Source organism: Notamacropus eugenii, chromosome 6 (genome assembly GCF_028372415.1).
Source record: "Notamacropus eugenii isolate mMacEug1 chromosome 6, mMacEug1.pri_v2, whole genome shotgun sequence".
NCBI classification, from domain to species: domain Eukaryota; kingdom Metazoa; phylum Chordata; class Mammalia; order Diprotodontia; family Macropodidae; genus Notamacropus; species Notamacropus eugenii.
Genome location: NC_092877.1, coordinates 226,041,383 through 226,058,328, shown reverse-complemented (window position 1 = coordinate 226,058,328; position 16,946 = coordinate 226,041,383). Strand labels below are relative to the sequence as shown.

General features: G+C 35.0%; 1 protein-coding gene across 3 annotated transcripts in view; it reads left to right on the top strand.

Annotated features, from left to right (window-relative positions):
* Positions 1-16,946, top strand: part of PCCA (propionyl-CoA carboxylase subunit alpha) — a 492,766-nt gene that overhangs the window by 193,246 nt on the left and 282,574 nt on the right. For all 3 annotated transcript variants that reach the window (XM_072622036.1, XM_072622038.1, XM_072622037.1), the window contains 2 exons: positions 839-933; positions 12,682-12,832. In XM_072622036.1, the coding sequence (XP_072478137.1) occupies positions 839-933; positions 12,682-12,832 (246 nt within the window). The remainder of the gene's footprint in view (positions 1-838; positions 934-12,681; positions 12,833-16,946) is intronic.

Genomic DNA, 16,946 nt, shown 5'->3' with positions numbered 1-16,946 from the left:
ACTCTTAACACAGTGTACCTTTCTGCTTCATATGTAACAAAAAATAAACTTGGTGTCATCTTTTATTTTCTTTGTCGGTCATGAAATTCATTGTCTGAATATTTGTTATTCTTTATAGCATCATTTGTAAAAGCCTGCCTGTTCCCTTGTCAGTGTTTCATTAAGGAGTTTCCCATTGCATATACATTATTATATAGTCATAAGGATTTTGTGTAGTTGGAAAAAATAAATGTAAAGGTCAGTGGTTCCTTCTCAACTACCATTTGGTTAAAACTGATTTTTTTCCCCTCCATTTCTTTAGTATCCTCCCTTCACTGAGGAATTTTGAAAATGAATTCCTTAGAACCTTCAAAATTGTGTAATTTCCACAGACTTTTCCTCTCTACATTTGACTACAGCCATTTCATCATCTTAGTGCCATTTTTATTTCCTCCTATGGTAAATTGGGTCCTTGTATGTTAGAGTTCAACTATGGTAGTTCTTCTGTCATCAGTGGTGAGAATGCGTTGCCATAGAAATTCTGGGAATGATGTAGAAATAAAGAGAAAGGAGCATGATTTAGTGAAGAGAGTTCTGGATTCAGAAAGATCTAGTTTGAGGTTCCTTACTTCCATCTTTCTGGCTTCATGTTTAGGAACAACACGCTCAACCTCTCTCTGGACCTTAGTTTCTTATATGTTGATATGTCAATCAATTATCTTGAGGACTCTATGAAATGATGGAAGTAAAATGTCTTACAAATCTTAAAAATAGTATATTATAAATGTTAGCTGCTACTATTAACATGTAATTTGCATCCAAAAATGTATAATTGTTTAAAATTATCTGATTCTCATAGGTTTTGGGTGATAAACATGGAAATGCTTTGTGGCTTAATGAAAGAGAATGCTCAATCCAGAGAAGAAATCAAAAGGTAGTGGAGGAGGCACCAAGGTAAGTTTCCATTGTTGATGGCCATTGGTGATAATTTTGGGGGAAGTTTTTGCTTTTGTGTATTGTATATCATTTCCATAGGATACATTTTTCTTTTCTATACTTTGAAAAAAATAAAAGAATTAGTGGATATAATAATAATTTTTTAAATGACCATTAATTTGCCCAAGTTGATAGTTCCTGTAATTACTTTGCCTGAGGTTGGGTGTCAGTGTATGTATGTGTGCAGCAAGTCAATGTATACTTGAAAAAGTAGTATTCTTAATATGCATATTCTTGATGTTCACTGGGATAGAGATGGAAAATAATGATGAATTTATTAAGTTGCCAGAAATCCTTCTAGGGGAGTTTCTAGTGCTTTTGCAATTTATGTTGATATATTAGATCATAAATTTTATGTTGAATTTCCTACATAGTTTTGTGACTTAGATCATCTACTAACCAGGCATAACAGAAAATTGTACCATATGCTTAGGCATACAGGTATTATGGGAAGACCAATACCTTTGCTATAACGACTGCTGAGCCCTTTTCAGGACTGTTTTCCATGTTTGGTGTCCAACTGGTCACCCAGCTCTCATCTATGACTCCATGAAGCTGTAGCATGGGCAGCAGCCACTCCCTGGGAAACCATTTGTGCAGATGGGCTAAACTAGTTTGAGGATATCTGATGGAACTTAGACTTTTCAGTAAGTTAGGGAGATGTTTTCCCCAAACATGTGAAGACTTCCCCAGGAGAATGGGTGAATGAGAGTAGTTTGTTCCCCTGGCCATGAAGGTGGCTAAAGCAGGTTCTGTGTAATGCTTAGAGTTTGGTTAGACATTGAAGGTGCCAAGATCATCTGCTCCATCCTAGGCTGTCTCTGATTGTCTTAACTTTTGTCTTGCCATTGGACTCCTATGACCCTTGAAGAGAGAGTGAGGCTGATGACTTTGCCCAACTCTGACTCACTTAAATCTAATTTATGTATGAGTCAAAAAACATCACCCATACCAATTTGTGATTTTTTTACCTACCTCAAAGTCCTGTGACAACAGGAAAGTGGTGAAGTAGCAGATGTGTATATACTGAGAGCTGTAGTCACAACCCTGCACACAGGGACTCATGCCATAGGGTCATCTTCTCCATGGACTAATGTAGCAGTGGGATTTGACAGCTCCCTTGTTTCTGTACAGCCTTTTTAAAGGATGATACAGGTTACCTCCTGGCATGAGGAAGGGTCTGAAAATGCCCTAAAAATTGTCTACTTCACCTAACATAACCCTGGCCTGCTTGTAGAAGCAGATGGGAATCGTACTCTGTGGTTGAAACAGAAAAAAAGATGTAAAAACTTTTATGAAGATGATTCCGTTCACCATTGGTACATGGAATATGCACATACTTGTGAACAACATAAAATCTATGAGATCCGATAGACGATTAGCTCTTATTGTGAGAGAATTCACCAGGTATCACATCCAAATAGCAGCCCTGAGTGAAACAAGACTAGCAAATGAAGGCTAACTTGTCAAAGTCAGAGCTGGATACGTTTTTCTGGAGTGGCTGCAGTGACAGGGAATGCCATGAAGCTGGTATAGGTTTCACCATCAAAGCTAATTTAGTCAACAAGCTTGTATGCCTCCCAAAGGAGTGAGTGATAGGCTCCTGACAATGAAATTGCCCTTTTCATGAAAACACCATGCCACCATCATCAGTGCTTAATGCTCCCACCGTGATGAATCCTCTTGAGGTCAAAGAAAAGTTTTGTGAAGACCTGGAGACCATGATCATCAGTGTGCAGAAAAACGACCAGTTTATAATTCTGGTGACTTAAATGATGGAGTAGGCCCAGACTATCAGGTATGGCAGGGGGTCCTTGGGAGGAGGGAAGTTGGAAACAATGATCACTTACTACTTAAGACTGGTGCATAGTATGACCTTCTGGTCACTAACTCTTTCTTTGATTTACCTAAGCACTATAAAAGTTTGTGGATGCACCCTTGCAGCAAACATTGACATTTGATTGACTGTGTCATTGTAAGGAGAAGAAACAGGATGTGAAAGTGACAAAGGTGATGTGTGGTGCAGAGTGTTGGACTGATCACAGACTTATGCTTTCCAAGATGAACATTTGTATTCATCAAAAGTGGTAGCCTCAAGGCAAGATAACTACCAGAAGACTTAATGTGAACAGATTAGAATACTTCTCTGTGGGTAAACAGTTAGTTGCTAACTTGGAGGGAAACCTGAGCCAACACATGCTTGGTAGCAGTGGAGCAGACAAGAAGTGGGCAGCTTTCAGAGATTTGATGTACAGCATTGCATTTACCCACAAACAGAACACTCACAAACATCAAGATAGGTTTGATGAAAATGATGGGGAAGTTCAGAAGCTGCTAAATGAAAAATAAGAAATCCACAGGGTTTACCAGCAGGATAGTTTATCCATCTCTAAGAAGCAACATTTAACTTCATCAGAAGTAAAGTGCAAGTTAAGCTTAGAGAAATGCTTGTATAAAAGCTGACTGAAATCTTCTGGGTTACATGGTAAGAGGAGGTTATCCCCCAAGAGTTCAAGGATGCCTTCGTTGTCCATCTCTATAAAAGAAAAGGAAATAGATTGTTCTGTCTCTCTTAGTCTCTGCTGACAAGATTCTTTTCAGAGTCTCTAATAGACTGATCCTTCACCTGAAAGATAGTCATCTACACGAGAGCCAATGTAGTTTCAGTAAGGGCTGAGGAATGATTGATACGGTGTTTGCTGCCTGACAACTCCAGGAGAAATAATGAGGAGCAGAACACAAATCTATATACAACATTCCTTGATCTGACCAAGGCCTTTAATACTGTCATTTGAGGGCTTGTGGAAGATCATAGCAAAATTTGTTATCTGGAGAAGTTCATTAGTATTGTATGCTATTCCACAATAGCATGATTTCATGGGTTCTGAATAATGTACCATACATTTGTGCTTTCTCAGTTAACAGTGTAATAAAACAGGACTATCTGCATATTTCCATGCTTTTTAGCAAGATGTTTTCAATGATGTTGTCAGATGCCTTCAACCAGAGCAAAAATAGCATCAAGGTCAGCTGCTGCACTGATGATAAATTATTTAACTTTAAAAGGTTACATGCCAGGAGTAGTGTGGAGGGAAAGTTGGTGCATGACTTTTTGTTTGTAGATGATTGTGCTCTCAGTACAGCCTCTGAGGCTTAAATGCAAAAGTATCGATTGATTCTCTGCTAATTTTGATTCTTTTGCTTATTTTGACCTGACAGTTAATATTAAGAAAACACAGATTTGCCACTAGTCAGCACCACATCATTTGTATGTAGAACCACCAGTTAGAGCAAATGGAGAAGTTTTGAATTCTGTGGATAAATTCCCTTCCTCTGGCTGTATACTTTCCAGGGATGTACTCATAGATGATGAGTGTTGCTAGAGGTAGCTTAGTGTTAGGGAAGCTCTGAAGGAAAGTGTAGAATAGAAGAGATATTAGGACCTACCAAACTGAAGGTCTACAGAACCATTGTGCTGACTTCATTGTTGTATGCATATGAAATCTGGACCAGTATGTTAGTGCTGTGGCAGGAAACTGAGTAGCTTATCTTTGAATTAGGAAGATTCTCAAGATCACTTGGCAAGATAAGGTACCAGAAAGAAAGTCCTTACTTGAGCTGAACTGTCAAGCTTCAAACTCTTTTTTTTTTCCCCTTAGTGCTCCCTTTATAGTTTTTTAAAAATATATAATTATTTTTCAGTTCTTAACATTCACTTCCACAAGAATTTGAATTCAAAATTTTCTCCCCATCTCTCCCCAACCCACCCCAGGACAGTATGCACCCCATCCACCCCTTCCTCCAGCCTGTCCTCCCTTCTATTACCTACTCTTCTTCTATCCCCCTTCCCCTCTATTTTGCTATAGGGCAAAATAGATTTCTATACTCCTTTGCCTGTATAGCTTAATTTCTAGTTGCATGTTAAAACAATTTTTAACATTCATTCTTAAAGCTTTGAGTTCCATATTCTCTCCTTCCCTCTCCACCCACTCTCTTTGAGAAAACAAGCAATTCGGTATAGTTATGTTGTAAAAGACTAACCACATTTCCCTCTGTCCTATCCTGTCCTTCATTTATTCCATTCTCTCCCTTGACCTGTGCTCCCACAATAGGGTTTGCCTCTGATTATCCTTTTCCCTAATTTGCTGTTCCTTCTATTATCTTCCTTCTCCTATTCCCTTCCCCCTTGCCTTCCTGCAGGGTAAAAGAGATTTCCATATCCAATTGAGTGTGTGTTATTCCTTCCTTAAGCCAAATCCCATGAGAGTAAGGCTCAGTTATTTCCTTTTCATCTCCCCCCTCTTCCCCTCCATTGTAGAAGCTCTTTCTTTCCTCTTGTATGTGAAATGATTTGCTACATTCTCCCTCTCCCTTTCTCTTACTCCTAGTACATTCCATTCAACAGTAAATTTTATTTTATTCTATTTTTTTTTAGGTATTCTCCCTTTATTTTTAGCTCACCCTGTGCCCTCTGCCTATGTGTGTGTTTTTACACACACACATACATATATACACATAACATATACACACATATATACATATACATACACATATGTACATATACATACTTACACATATATAATGTACATGTACATACATACCCATACACACCTACATATATTCCCTCTAACTAGCTTAATACTAAAAAAGATCTCATAAATTACAAATAACATCTTTCCATGTAGAAATGTAAACAGTTCTACTTTAATGAGTTCCTTAAGGCTTCTCTTTCGTGTTTATCTTTTCAAAGTCAGATTTTCTATTCAGCTCCGGTGTTTTCAACAAGAATGTTGAAACTCCTCTATTTCATTGAAATTCCATTTTTTTCCCCTGAAATGTTATACTGTTTTTCTGAGTTGGTGATTCTTGGTTTTAGTCCTGTCTCCTTTGACCTCTGGAATATCGTATTCCAAGCCTTTTGATCCCTTTTTAGAAGGTGCTAAATCCTGTGTTATCCTCATTATATTTCAACAGTACTTGAATTGTTTCTTTCTGGCTGCTTGGAGTATTTTGTTCTTGACCTGGGAACTCTGGAATTTGTCTACAATATTCCTAGGAGTTTTCCTTTTGGGATTTCTTTCAGGAGGTGATCAGTGAATTCTTTCCATTTCTATTTTACCCTCTGGTTCTAGAATATCAGGGCAATTTTCCTGGATAATTTCTTAGAAGATAATGTTTAGGCTCTTTTTTTGATCATGGTTTTCAGGTAAACCAATGATTTTTAAATTATGTCTTGGATCTATTTTCCAGGTCACTTGTTTTTCCAGTGAGATATTTCACATTGTCTTCTATTTTTTCATTCTTTTGGTTTTGTTTTAGAATTTCTTGGTTTCTCATATAGTCATTAGCTTCCATCTGCTCCATTCTTAATTTTTAAAGAACTATTTTCTTCAGTGACCTTTTGGACCTCCTTTTCCATTTGGCTAATTCTGCTTTTTAAAGCATTCTTTTCCTTATTGGATTTTTGTACCTCTTTAGCCATTTGGATTAGTCTATTTTTAAAGGTGTTATTTTCTTCAACATTTTTTTGGGTCTCATTTAGCAAGCTGTTTGACTTGCTTGTCATGATTTTCTTGCATCACTCTTGTTTCTTTTCCTAATTCTTCCTCTACCTCTCTTATTTGATTTTCAAAATCCTTTTTGAGCTCTTCCATGTCCTGAGACCATTGCACATTTTTTTTTGAAGGTTTTGGATGTAGAAGCCTTGACTTTGATGTTTTCCTCCAGTGGTATGCTTTGTTCTTCCTCATCTGAAAAGATGAAAGAAATACCTTTTCACCAAGAAAGTAACCTTCTATGATCTTATTGTTTTTCCCTTTTTGAGGCATTTTCCCAGCCACTTACTGGACTTTTGAGTCTTTTGTCAAGTGAAGGGTATACGCTAGGGACTTGTAAGTTCTCAGTTCCTCTAAGGTGGTACAATCAAGGTAGAGGAGTTTACTTCTCTCCTGGCCTGTGCTCTGTTCTGGGAGCAACCACAAGCACTATTTTCTGCCTAGGATCTGTGAGTAGGATTCCGTTTCTAGACCCTCCATTAGCTCCACCATGCCAGTGCTCCTGCTCACCCCAGGACTGCCTCTCAAGACTGAGACCCAGATCAGCTGTTCTATTCTCCTAGGGTCTTTAGGCTGAGGGCTCCAAAAATGAACGCTGCTATGGCTTCTGCTGCCATCGGCCTGGGGCTGGAACTGAACTGAGCTTCTCCTTTCCAGGTGAAAGAGCTTTCTTACTGACCTTTGAAGCTGTCTTTGGCATTTGAGGATTAAGAAATCTGGAGACCGCATCTGCTACCCATGATTCAGTGCCCTGAAACCTGCTCTAGTTGTGTCCATGCCGTGCTGGTTGGACTGTGCTCTGGTCTGAGCCTGGTGCAGTAGACCTTTCCCGTCATCCTTCCAGGCTATCTTGAGCTGAAAATCTCTTTCATTCTGTTGTTTTGTGGCTTATGCTGCTCTGGAATTTGTTTAGAGTAATTTTTTTACAGGTATTTTATGGGCTGTGGAGGGAAAGCTAGAGCAGGTCAGGCTTTCTACTCTGCCATCTTGCCTCCACCCCCCAAGCTTCAGAGTCTTCTGCAGAGAGCACAACTCCAGTGAGCTGGCCACATTTTTCAAATACCAAACATAAATTTGCTCAAAAGACTATTTTACAGAGAACTCACGCAAGGCAGGCACTCACATGGAGGTCAGAACAAGCAATACAAAGATACTCTCAATGTCTCTGAAGAACTTTGGAATTGATTATGAGAAATGGGAGATAATTACAAAGGACTCCCCAGCAGGGTGTGGCCTCATCGAAGAAGGTGCTGTGCTGTATGAGCAGAGCAGAATCGTAGTTGCTCAAAAGAAACATGAGATGTGTAAATTTAGAGATACCTCTAAGTGTTCATGTGGACTGTTTGTGTTGGACTTGTGGCAGAGCTTGCAAGCTTGTGTTGGTCTGATCAGACCTAATCAGACACATTGTATCTTGACCCCAACATAATGATGTCATTTGGGTTTTTTTTGAGGCCGAAGGACAACAAACACGATATGCTAAGGGGAATGCATTTTATTGTGTCATTATTGGGGGTTGGTGGAGAAGCTTAATATTTGTTCTGGTTTCCTACTATAAAATGTCATGGATATTTTCAGAATAACTTCAGAAACAAGTTCAACTTGTAAAAAAAAAAAAAGAAAAAAGTAACACTGTGATTTTTTAATCACTATATAGTCTAGATAGTCCTTGACTCCATCACATTTATTTATTAATTGGTTTCATGAATTGGATAGACACCTATCCATATACTAGTTAAGTGTCCTTCTTGTACCCTTAAATGTAATTAAAGAAATCAGGTAATTTTTTTTCATCCCTTGAGAACATAAAAATAGAATATAATCTGTCTTTGTTTTTTGTCATAGTGTGTTACTGAGTCAATTACAAAGGTAATATTAAAGTGGATTGTACTTATCCAGATGAGCCAATTTATAAGTGAGTGTTGATATTCTGAGTGTTCATCATTGTATGAGTTACAAAAATGACCAACTCTGCATAATGAAAGTGGTATAGTTGGTATTTATTTTCCTAATAAAATACTAAAATTATTTTCCCTCATAATATTGTACAATTTTAGAGCTATGGAAATTTACTAATCATGTTGGCCAAAATCCTTTACTATGCTAATGTTGCTATTAATTGTAATGTAGTAAATGTATTCAAGAAAAGTAAAAAGATTTGTTTAAAAGTCATTTATATAGTGTATGAGCAAGGCTGGAATTGGAACCTGGGTCTCCTGATTCCTAGTACAGTGCTTTCTTCAGTTTTTATTTTATTTATTATTCTGTTTCATTCTTTCTGTAGAATTTGATACTTTTGACTATTCTCTATTTCTAGTTTTTCTCAGGAACCTTTGCTGGATCATCAACCGTGCATTGTCCCATTTGAGTCAGGGCTCTGTTCGGGATCTTTTTCTCTCTCCACATTGTCTTGGTGGTCCAGTTAATTCCCGTGGGTTCAGCTCTCTTTTCTCTTCAAATCACTGTTAAATTTAAATCTCCATTCCTCATCTGTTTCATGAGCTCCATTCTTACATCACTGTACATTGAACATTTGCCCCTAGATGTATCATATGTATCAGAAACTCATATTGCCCCAAAACAAGTATCTTTCCCCCAAAACTCAGTTCTCTAATATCTCTATTTAAAAAATTAATTTAATTTTAATTAATGAAATTTCATTTCTTCCTTACCCCCCATCTTTCCTCTTCCATTAACCAAAAAAAAAATAGAAAAATAAAAACCTTTAAACAAAAATGTGTGGCTGTATTATAACATGAAGCATCACAGTCTGTTGCATTTACCAACCTAAGTTGATCACTTTTCTTTCAGGAGATGGGTAGAGTGCTTCATCACTGATTCTTTGGAATCTTGATTCCTCATTATTTGGTTAGAGTTTTAAGTCTTTCAAACTGATTTCCCTATTTCTTTTGAGGATATCCTTCAAGTCATATAGATTCACGACTTACAAGTCACACTTGACTGTCCTCTCTTCTTCAGTCCTCTCTTCTAATTAGTTGTCTTAGCAGCTTTGTTGATTATCTCTCTGCATCCATTCCCGTATCTCAACTCACATAGACACCAGAGTTGTATATGTGATAATATCTTTTTACCTGGACTGGTGATTGTGATGACTGACCTGTTATTTGCTCTCCTTCCTACTCTGCAATCTATTTTCTATTCAGTTGCTAAATTGGTATTCCTATATGACACCTTTTGACTATATCACTCTTTTGTTCTAGAAGTTCCTATTGCTCCTTCTTAGGATAAAATGCACCATTTTCTGTTTGACTTTTAAAGCCTTTCATTATTTTGCTATCCCCTCCAGAATTTAAAAAAAAAAAAATTACTCCTCTTCAAGCATTCTATTCCAGTCAGACTGTTCTTTTACCCATACATATGACATTACGCCTCCCATATTTGTGGATCAGTCCCCACGTCTGGAATAATCTCTTTCCTTTTGCTGGATAGAATCCCTCACTCCCATTTATAATGATTACAGCTGAAATTTAATACAAAATGTAGCTTGAAGTCATAGTATGATAGGAATTTGCAAATATTTTAATTAACTCATTATCTTTCTTTTCCTTGTATGTTTCTGCCAGCTATTTCTTAATGGTACTTAGAGATGATGTAGAAATTACAAAATGTTCTAAGGAATCCAGAATATTATTAGGTTTACTCTTTTGTATGAGTTATAGGCAACACTCCTATTATTTTGTTAGTATGGCTATCAGATTTTGTTATATATTAGTTTTAGACTAAACTTCACTAGCAATGGCTAAACTGTTTACTACTGAGATTCACAGACAGAAAGTTTTTTTACATTTTTTAGTTTTCTGATATCAAGCAAAAAAATTTGTCTGCTGTTTGAAATTTAGATTTCTGCCCTTTCCTTAAGGGTATTTTGCATTTCAATAATATGAGAAACTAATCCTCAGATCACATTTTACTACATTGTACCATTTGAATATCATGGTGACCTGCATTTCTGAAGGCTATAACCACAGGAAGCCTATGTTCTTGATCCTATCAAGTAATAAAGACTTTACAAATAGATAAGGCATCAGAGTCTGTCTTCCTATGTCCTTGCTTTCCTACATAAGTATAGAGAAAATTATCTGAAGGTTGATTACCAGGTGATTTTTTTTTTTTTTGGTGACTGTAGTTTATGAATTATTTTCTGTTAAGGTATGGAAGGTATTGCAATGTGCTTTATTTGGTGGTTTACCTATTGATATTAAATAGTTAATCTTGCAAGATTGAAGAAAGAAGCAAAAGTGATTTTCCTTAATTTCCATCTATATATAAATTTTATCTAGTTGGTTATCTGAAAAGATGAGTTTTCAATGAAATAATATTATTAGTTTCAAATACACAGAAAAATCCAAAAAGAAAAAGAGCTATATAATCTTGGATTGAGAAATGCTGCTTTGGAGTCTGCCAAGATGAGTTACTTAAGTAGGGTTTACAATCTTGTGATGGAATTGGGTTATCATGTATTAGTTTATTGAAATTTAAGAGTCAGAGGTTCGGCATTTGAATTATGTCTGCTAATAGTCATAATCTTGGGCAAGTCTATTAATCACCATAGACCTCCATTTCCTTATCTATAAAATTAAAGGGCGGCTTAGATGATCTTTCAGGTTCCTTCCGGATCATAAATTTCTGAGTATTTGGAAACATTGTTATGAAGGATAATCTTACCTTTACATCTGTGGTTTGATAAAATGATTGTTCAGTGTTTTGATAGGTTTTGTAAGGTCATGATAGTTTTCTGGTTATTAGTCATATCTCTTTAGTGTGAAAGATCTTATAAAAAGATTGTGAAAATGGTACTAGTTTTTTCTTTTATAGCATAAGAATATTGAAAGATGGGCATCATATGTTTTAGTTACCTATGCAGATAAAATAATAAATCTTAAAGCTTTGAAATAAAAAACAAAAAAAGATTTTTCATAGTTTCAGATCTGCACATTATTCTTTTGCATATCCAGATCCAACTTTTTCAGTTTTATGGCATACTTGAAAAAAGAAACTGAGAAGTTGGTTTTTACAAATTCGTTTTTTACAAAACATAATAATAAAGCCTGTATTTCTTGGCAGTCATTAATAATTGGAATTTTTATGTAGTCTCAATTTTGAGATGATTGGGGTAAAGTAGGGAACACATCAACAGATATTGTGCAATATTAATTGTTTTCTCAAAAAAGTAATTTCCAGAGTATAAACTTGTGATCAGTGTAGTTTCTACATATATTGTATTATCGTCAAGCTACTTAAGGCACAGGCTAGTTGATTTAAAACATTTTTAAAAGATTTTTTTCATTATGAAAATACAAAAATAGTTTTCAGATCAACTTATATTCATAAAAATATAACCTTTCTATGTGCATTATGGTTAATTTTATTTTTGCATTCTTCTGTTATTAGTTGTATTTAGGTATAACCTCATTAAATTCCAAATTTACTTCATGGCCTTCATTAATCCTAAATTTCAGACTTCCTTCTCATGGAAAAGAAATGCATGTAAAAATTAAATCTAATATATTTATTTCACAAGCCATTACACAAAATATTCTTTTAGAGGATTATGAATTTTACAAACATTTTAATACAGTATAAAACTCAGCACCATTTTTTTCAGTTTCACTCTTTTTAAAAATATTTTTAAACATGTCTGTTTCCATTAAAAAAAATTACTCCTCTTATCCCTTTTCCATTTTGCATTGCTTTCTTCTTTGAAATTATCACCTTTTATTTAATGGGGGCTACCTTTACTAAAGTCTCTAATAATCTTTTGACTAGTCAGTTGCTTTAGTGACTTAAATGTTTCTTAAAAACCTGTGGGAGTTATATGACATACCTGCATATGTGTACTTTACCTCCAAATGAATATTTCTGTCCTTATAACGTAAGATAATTTGGAAAGTATGTTAAACAACTTTACGTTTAAGGCTTTGTAATTGGGCCAAACTAATGGGAAATTAAATCATTACTATTCCAGGACAAAACTATTCTTGTATTTGTTTAATTTTGAAAAATTGCTAGGTATGTTTTTACAGATTGATATATTTATTTTTTATTTTGAATATATTAATTTGTATAAAAACATTACTTGACTGAGTATATATTTTCTCAGTGGATAAAAATACTGTTTTTGTATTTGTAGCACTTTTTTGGACCCTGAGACTAGAAGAGCCATGGGAGAACAAGCAGTAGCTCTTGCCAGAGCAGTTAAATATTCTTCTGCTGGAACAGTGGAATTTCTTGTAGACTCACAGAAGAATTTTTACTTCTTAGAAATGAATACTAGACTTCAGGTAAGGAAAGCAACAATTCTATTTTCCCAAAACCCATCTCTACACCCATTTTAGAAAGAAAAAACAATCCTGTAAGCGGAGATGCAACATATATTCTTATATTCTTGACCAAGCACTTTACCCGAGGTGAGTTGCCTACCTCTGTGGGTTCATAGTAAGCACCTAATCACTATGCTTTGATAATTTTGCTCCTTACCCATTGACAGTTCTTCTTTCTGGAAGAATCAGGGCTTCTTCAGTAGTGGATTAGAACTCACAGTGTTTTCCTCTGTGTTCTCTTTATTTCACTTCCTCTCTTGCCCTCACTGGCATTCTTCTTGCCTTATTTTTCCTGTTTGTTTTTTGTTTCATTTGATGTTATTATTCATTGCTTTTGAGGTGGTTGTAGAGGGAACTTTTCTGCCCTTGAAGTTTTCACATTATCAGAAGTCTAATGTTGATATCCTCACAGTTAATACATCTAGAATGTGAAAGAAAATCGGCTAATAATACACAGAGATATTAATGTGGAGTTTATTTCATATCCTGCAGCTCTGCTGAAGTTGTTAGTAATTTCAGCTAGTTTTTTGTTGACTCTTTAGAGTTTTCTAAATAAACCACCAAATCATCTGTAGAAAGTTAGAATTTTATTTTCCCATTGCCTATGTTTGTTACCTCAATTTTTTCTGTTGTCATATTGATATAGCTAGCATTTGCCCCACTACATTGAATAGTAATAATGATAATAGACATTCTTCCTTTATTCCTTATTTTATTTAAATGCTTCTAGTTTATCCCTATTACAAATGATTCTGGCTGTTGATTTTAGATAGATTGTACTTATTATTTGAAGGAAAACTTGATTTCTATCCTTTGTAGTGTTTTTTTTTCAACAAGAATGGGTATCATGTCTTATCAAAAGGTTTTTCTACATCTCTTTATAGGATTATGTAATTTTTGTTGTCCTTGTTATCAGGATGATTATTGATATTCGTAGGTTTCCTAACATTTCTTCATCCTTTATATAAATCTGTCTTATTCATAAGGATATCATATAATATGTTGCTGTAGTTGTTTTGCTAATTTAAAAAAATCTTTTTTTGCATTGATATTCATTAGATATATTGGTCTATAGTTTTCTTTCTCTTTTTGGACTTTCTTTGACTTAGGTATCAACACCATATTTGTATCATAGAAGGAACAGGATCCTTTATTTTCTTTCTTTTTTAAAATAGATTTATGAGTGTTGGAATTTTTCTTTTATTCATAGAATTCACTTGTAAATCCATCTTGTAAATCTTTTTCTTCAGGAACTCATTTATCTTTTGTTCAGCTTATTTTCTATTGGGTTATTTAAGCATTCTTTTTTTGTTTTTTTATGATAAGTATATATTCTTGTAAGCAATCATTTATTTAATTTAGCTGTCAGTTTTATTAGCATATAGTTGGGAAAATTAGTTTCTAATTTTTTTTCTTTTTTGACTGTGAATGTACTTTCTTCCATTTGTAGTACTATTGATTTGATTTTTAATGGATTAAGGAAAGGTTTGTCTATTTTATTTGGTTTTTAAAGAAAAACAGTATTCCTCATTTTACTTACTAATAGCATTTTTATTGTAGTTATTTTTACTTTCAATTTTGTTGAGTTCTTTCATTTTCAAGATTTCTATTTTTGAGCTTGATTGGGGATTTTTAATTTCTTTGTTCTAGTTTTAATTTTTAAAGTTACATTTCTGTTTCACTGATCTGTACTTGCCCTTTGTTACTGATGAAAGTTTTTAGAGATGGAAAATGTCCCCTACAGACTGCTTTGGTTATATCTTAAAAATTTTGACATATTGTCTCATTCTCATTATCTTTAATGTATTTTTTATTCGTTTTCTGAATTATTCTTTGGGAGCCTAAAGGCAACTTACTTTGCAGTAGGAAAGAACAGTCTCTGATTCTTATGTTATTTAGTCACTTATGAATTTTTCAGTTTCTTAACTTGTTCTTTATAGGATGTAACTTTATTTCAGTCTGTTCTTTAAAAGTTGCGTTTAGTATTTCTGCTTATCTGTATTTATTTTAAAGATTTTTTTAATATTTGGTCAGTTATTGGAAAGGTATAATATAAAGAGGAGAAACTTATATTCTTCTTCCTGTTTGCATTCAGTCATCTCTAGAAGTCTGTCATACCTGACTTGCCTAAAATTCTGTTTAGGTACTTAACTTAATCTTGTTTATTTTTGCATTTGTCTATTTCTGAAAGAGGTAAGTCAGTGTCACTCTCACAGTTACAGTTTTGCTATCTGTTTCTCCCTGTAACTTAACTGTCTCTTAGGATTTTATATGCTTTGTTATTTGGTACATGTATGTTTTGTGCTTCTAATTACTCACTATCATGATACCTTTCAGAAAAATATTGCTTAAAGAACAATTCCAATATTACAGAACCTCCTTGACAGAGGTGGGAAAAGAAGATGTTCTACCAAATTCCTGCTGAGAAAGAAGATACAGTTTTGGTATTTGCACCAGAGAGTTAAGACAGAGAATGAAATCTTTGGTCAATAATCTTTGGTCCTATTGCAGGAAAATAAGCAAAGAAAAAGTCCTGTCAAATTCCCCTTGCTTATGTTTCATTCCAAACTTTTGGATCAGTATTCTTTTTTGTTCTTTTTTTTTTTTTTTTTTTTTAGGATCATAGGATAATATAATATAATTAGAACAGAGATCATCTAATATAAGGACTTCATTTTATGGATGATGTAACTGAGGCCAAGGGAAAGTAAGGTATTTTCTCATGTTAAAACAAACAATGACAGGTGGGATATTTACCCAAATCTTATGACTCCAACTCCAAGTCTTCCCACTGAAAAAAGGAGAACTAGGTTCTAGGATCAGTTCTATTGTTTACCAACTATACAAGTTTAATCACTCTAAACTTCATTTTCCTCATTGGCATAATGAAATTGTAGTATTTGCTATTACCCTAAGTGGTATAGTGGATAAAGTACTATACTTGAAGTTAGAAAGACCTGATTTATTATCTTGTGCACACTTACTAATTATGTGACTCTGGGGAAATAAATTTATTCCTCTCAAACTTAGTTTCCTCATGTGCAACAGGATAATTGTGGGGGATAGCATGAGATAACATGTGTGAAACACTTTACAAACCTCAAAGTATTATATGAATGCCAGCTATTGTTATTATTTCTTTCTCTTTTTTTAAAAATTTATTTATTTATTTATTTAACTTTTAACATTCATTTTCACAAAATTTTGGGTTCCAAATTTTCTCCCCATTTGTCCCATCCCCCCACCCCAAAACACCAAGCATTCTAATTGCCCCTATCACCAATCTGCCCTCTCTTCTATCATCCCTCCCTTCCCTTGTCCCCAGCTTCTCTTTTGTCCTGTAGGGCCAGATAACTTTCTATACTCCTTTACCTGTATTTCTTACTTCCTAGTAGCAAGAACAATACTCAACAGTTGTTCCTGAAACTTTAATTTCTAACTTCTCTTCATCCCACCCTCCCCACCCATTCCCTTTGGAAGGCAAGCAATTCAATATAGGCCAAATCTGTATAGTTTTGCAAATGACTTCCATAATAGTCATGTTGTCTAAGACTAACTATATTTCCCTCCATCCTATCCTGCCCCCATTGCTTCTATTCTCTCTTTTGATCCTGTCCCTCCCCAAGAGTGGTGACTTCAAATTGTTCCCTCCTCCCATTGCCCTCCCTTCCATCACCCCCCCACCCTGTTTATCCCCTTCTCCCCCACTTTCCTGTATTGTAAGATAGGTTGTCATACCAAAATGAGTGTGCATTTTATTCCTTCCTTTAGTCGAATGTGATGTGAGTAACCTTTACGTTTTTTCTCTCACCTCCTCCCTTTCTCCCTCCACTGAAAAGTCTTTTACTTGCCTCTTTTATGAGAGATAATTTGCCCCATTCCATTTCTCCCTTTCTCCTCCCAGTACATTTCTCTCTCACCCCTTAATTTCTTTTTTTTTCAAGATATGATCCCATCCTATTCCATTCACTCTGTGCTGTGTGTGTGTGTGTGTGTGTGTGTGTAATCCCACCCACTACCCAGATACTGAAAAGTTTCAAGAGTTACAAATATTGTCTTTCCATGTAGGAATGGA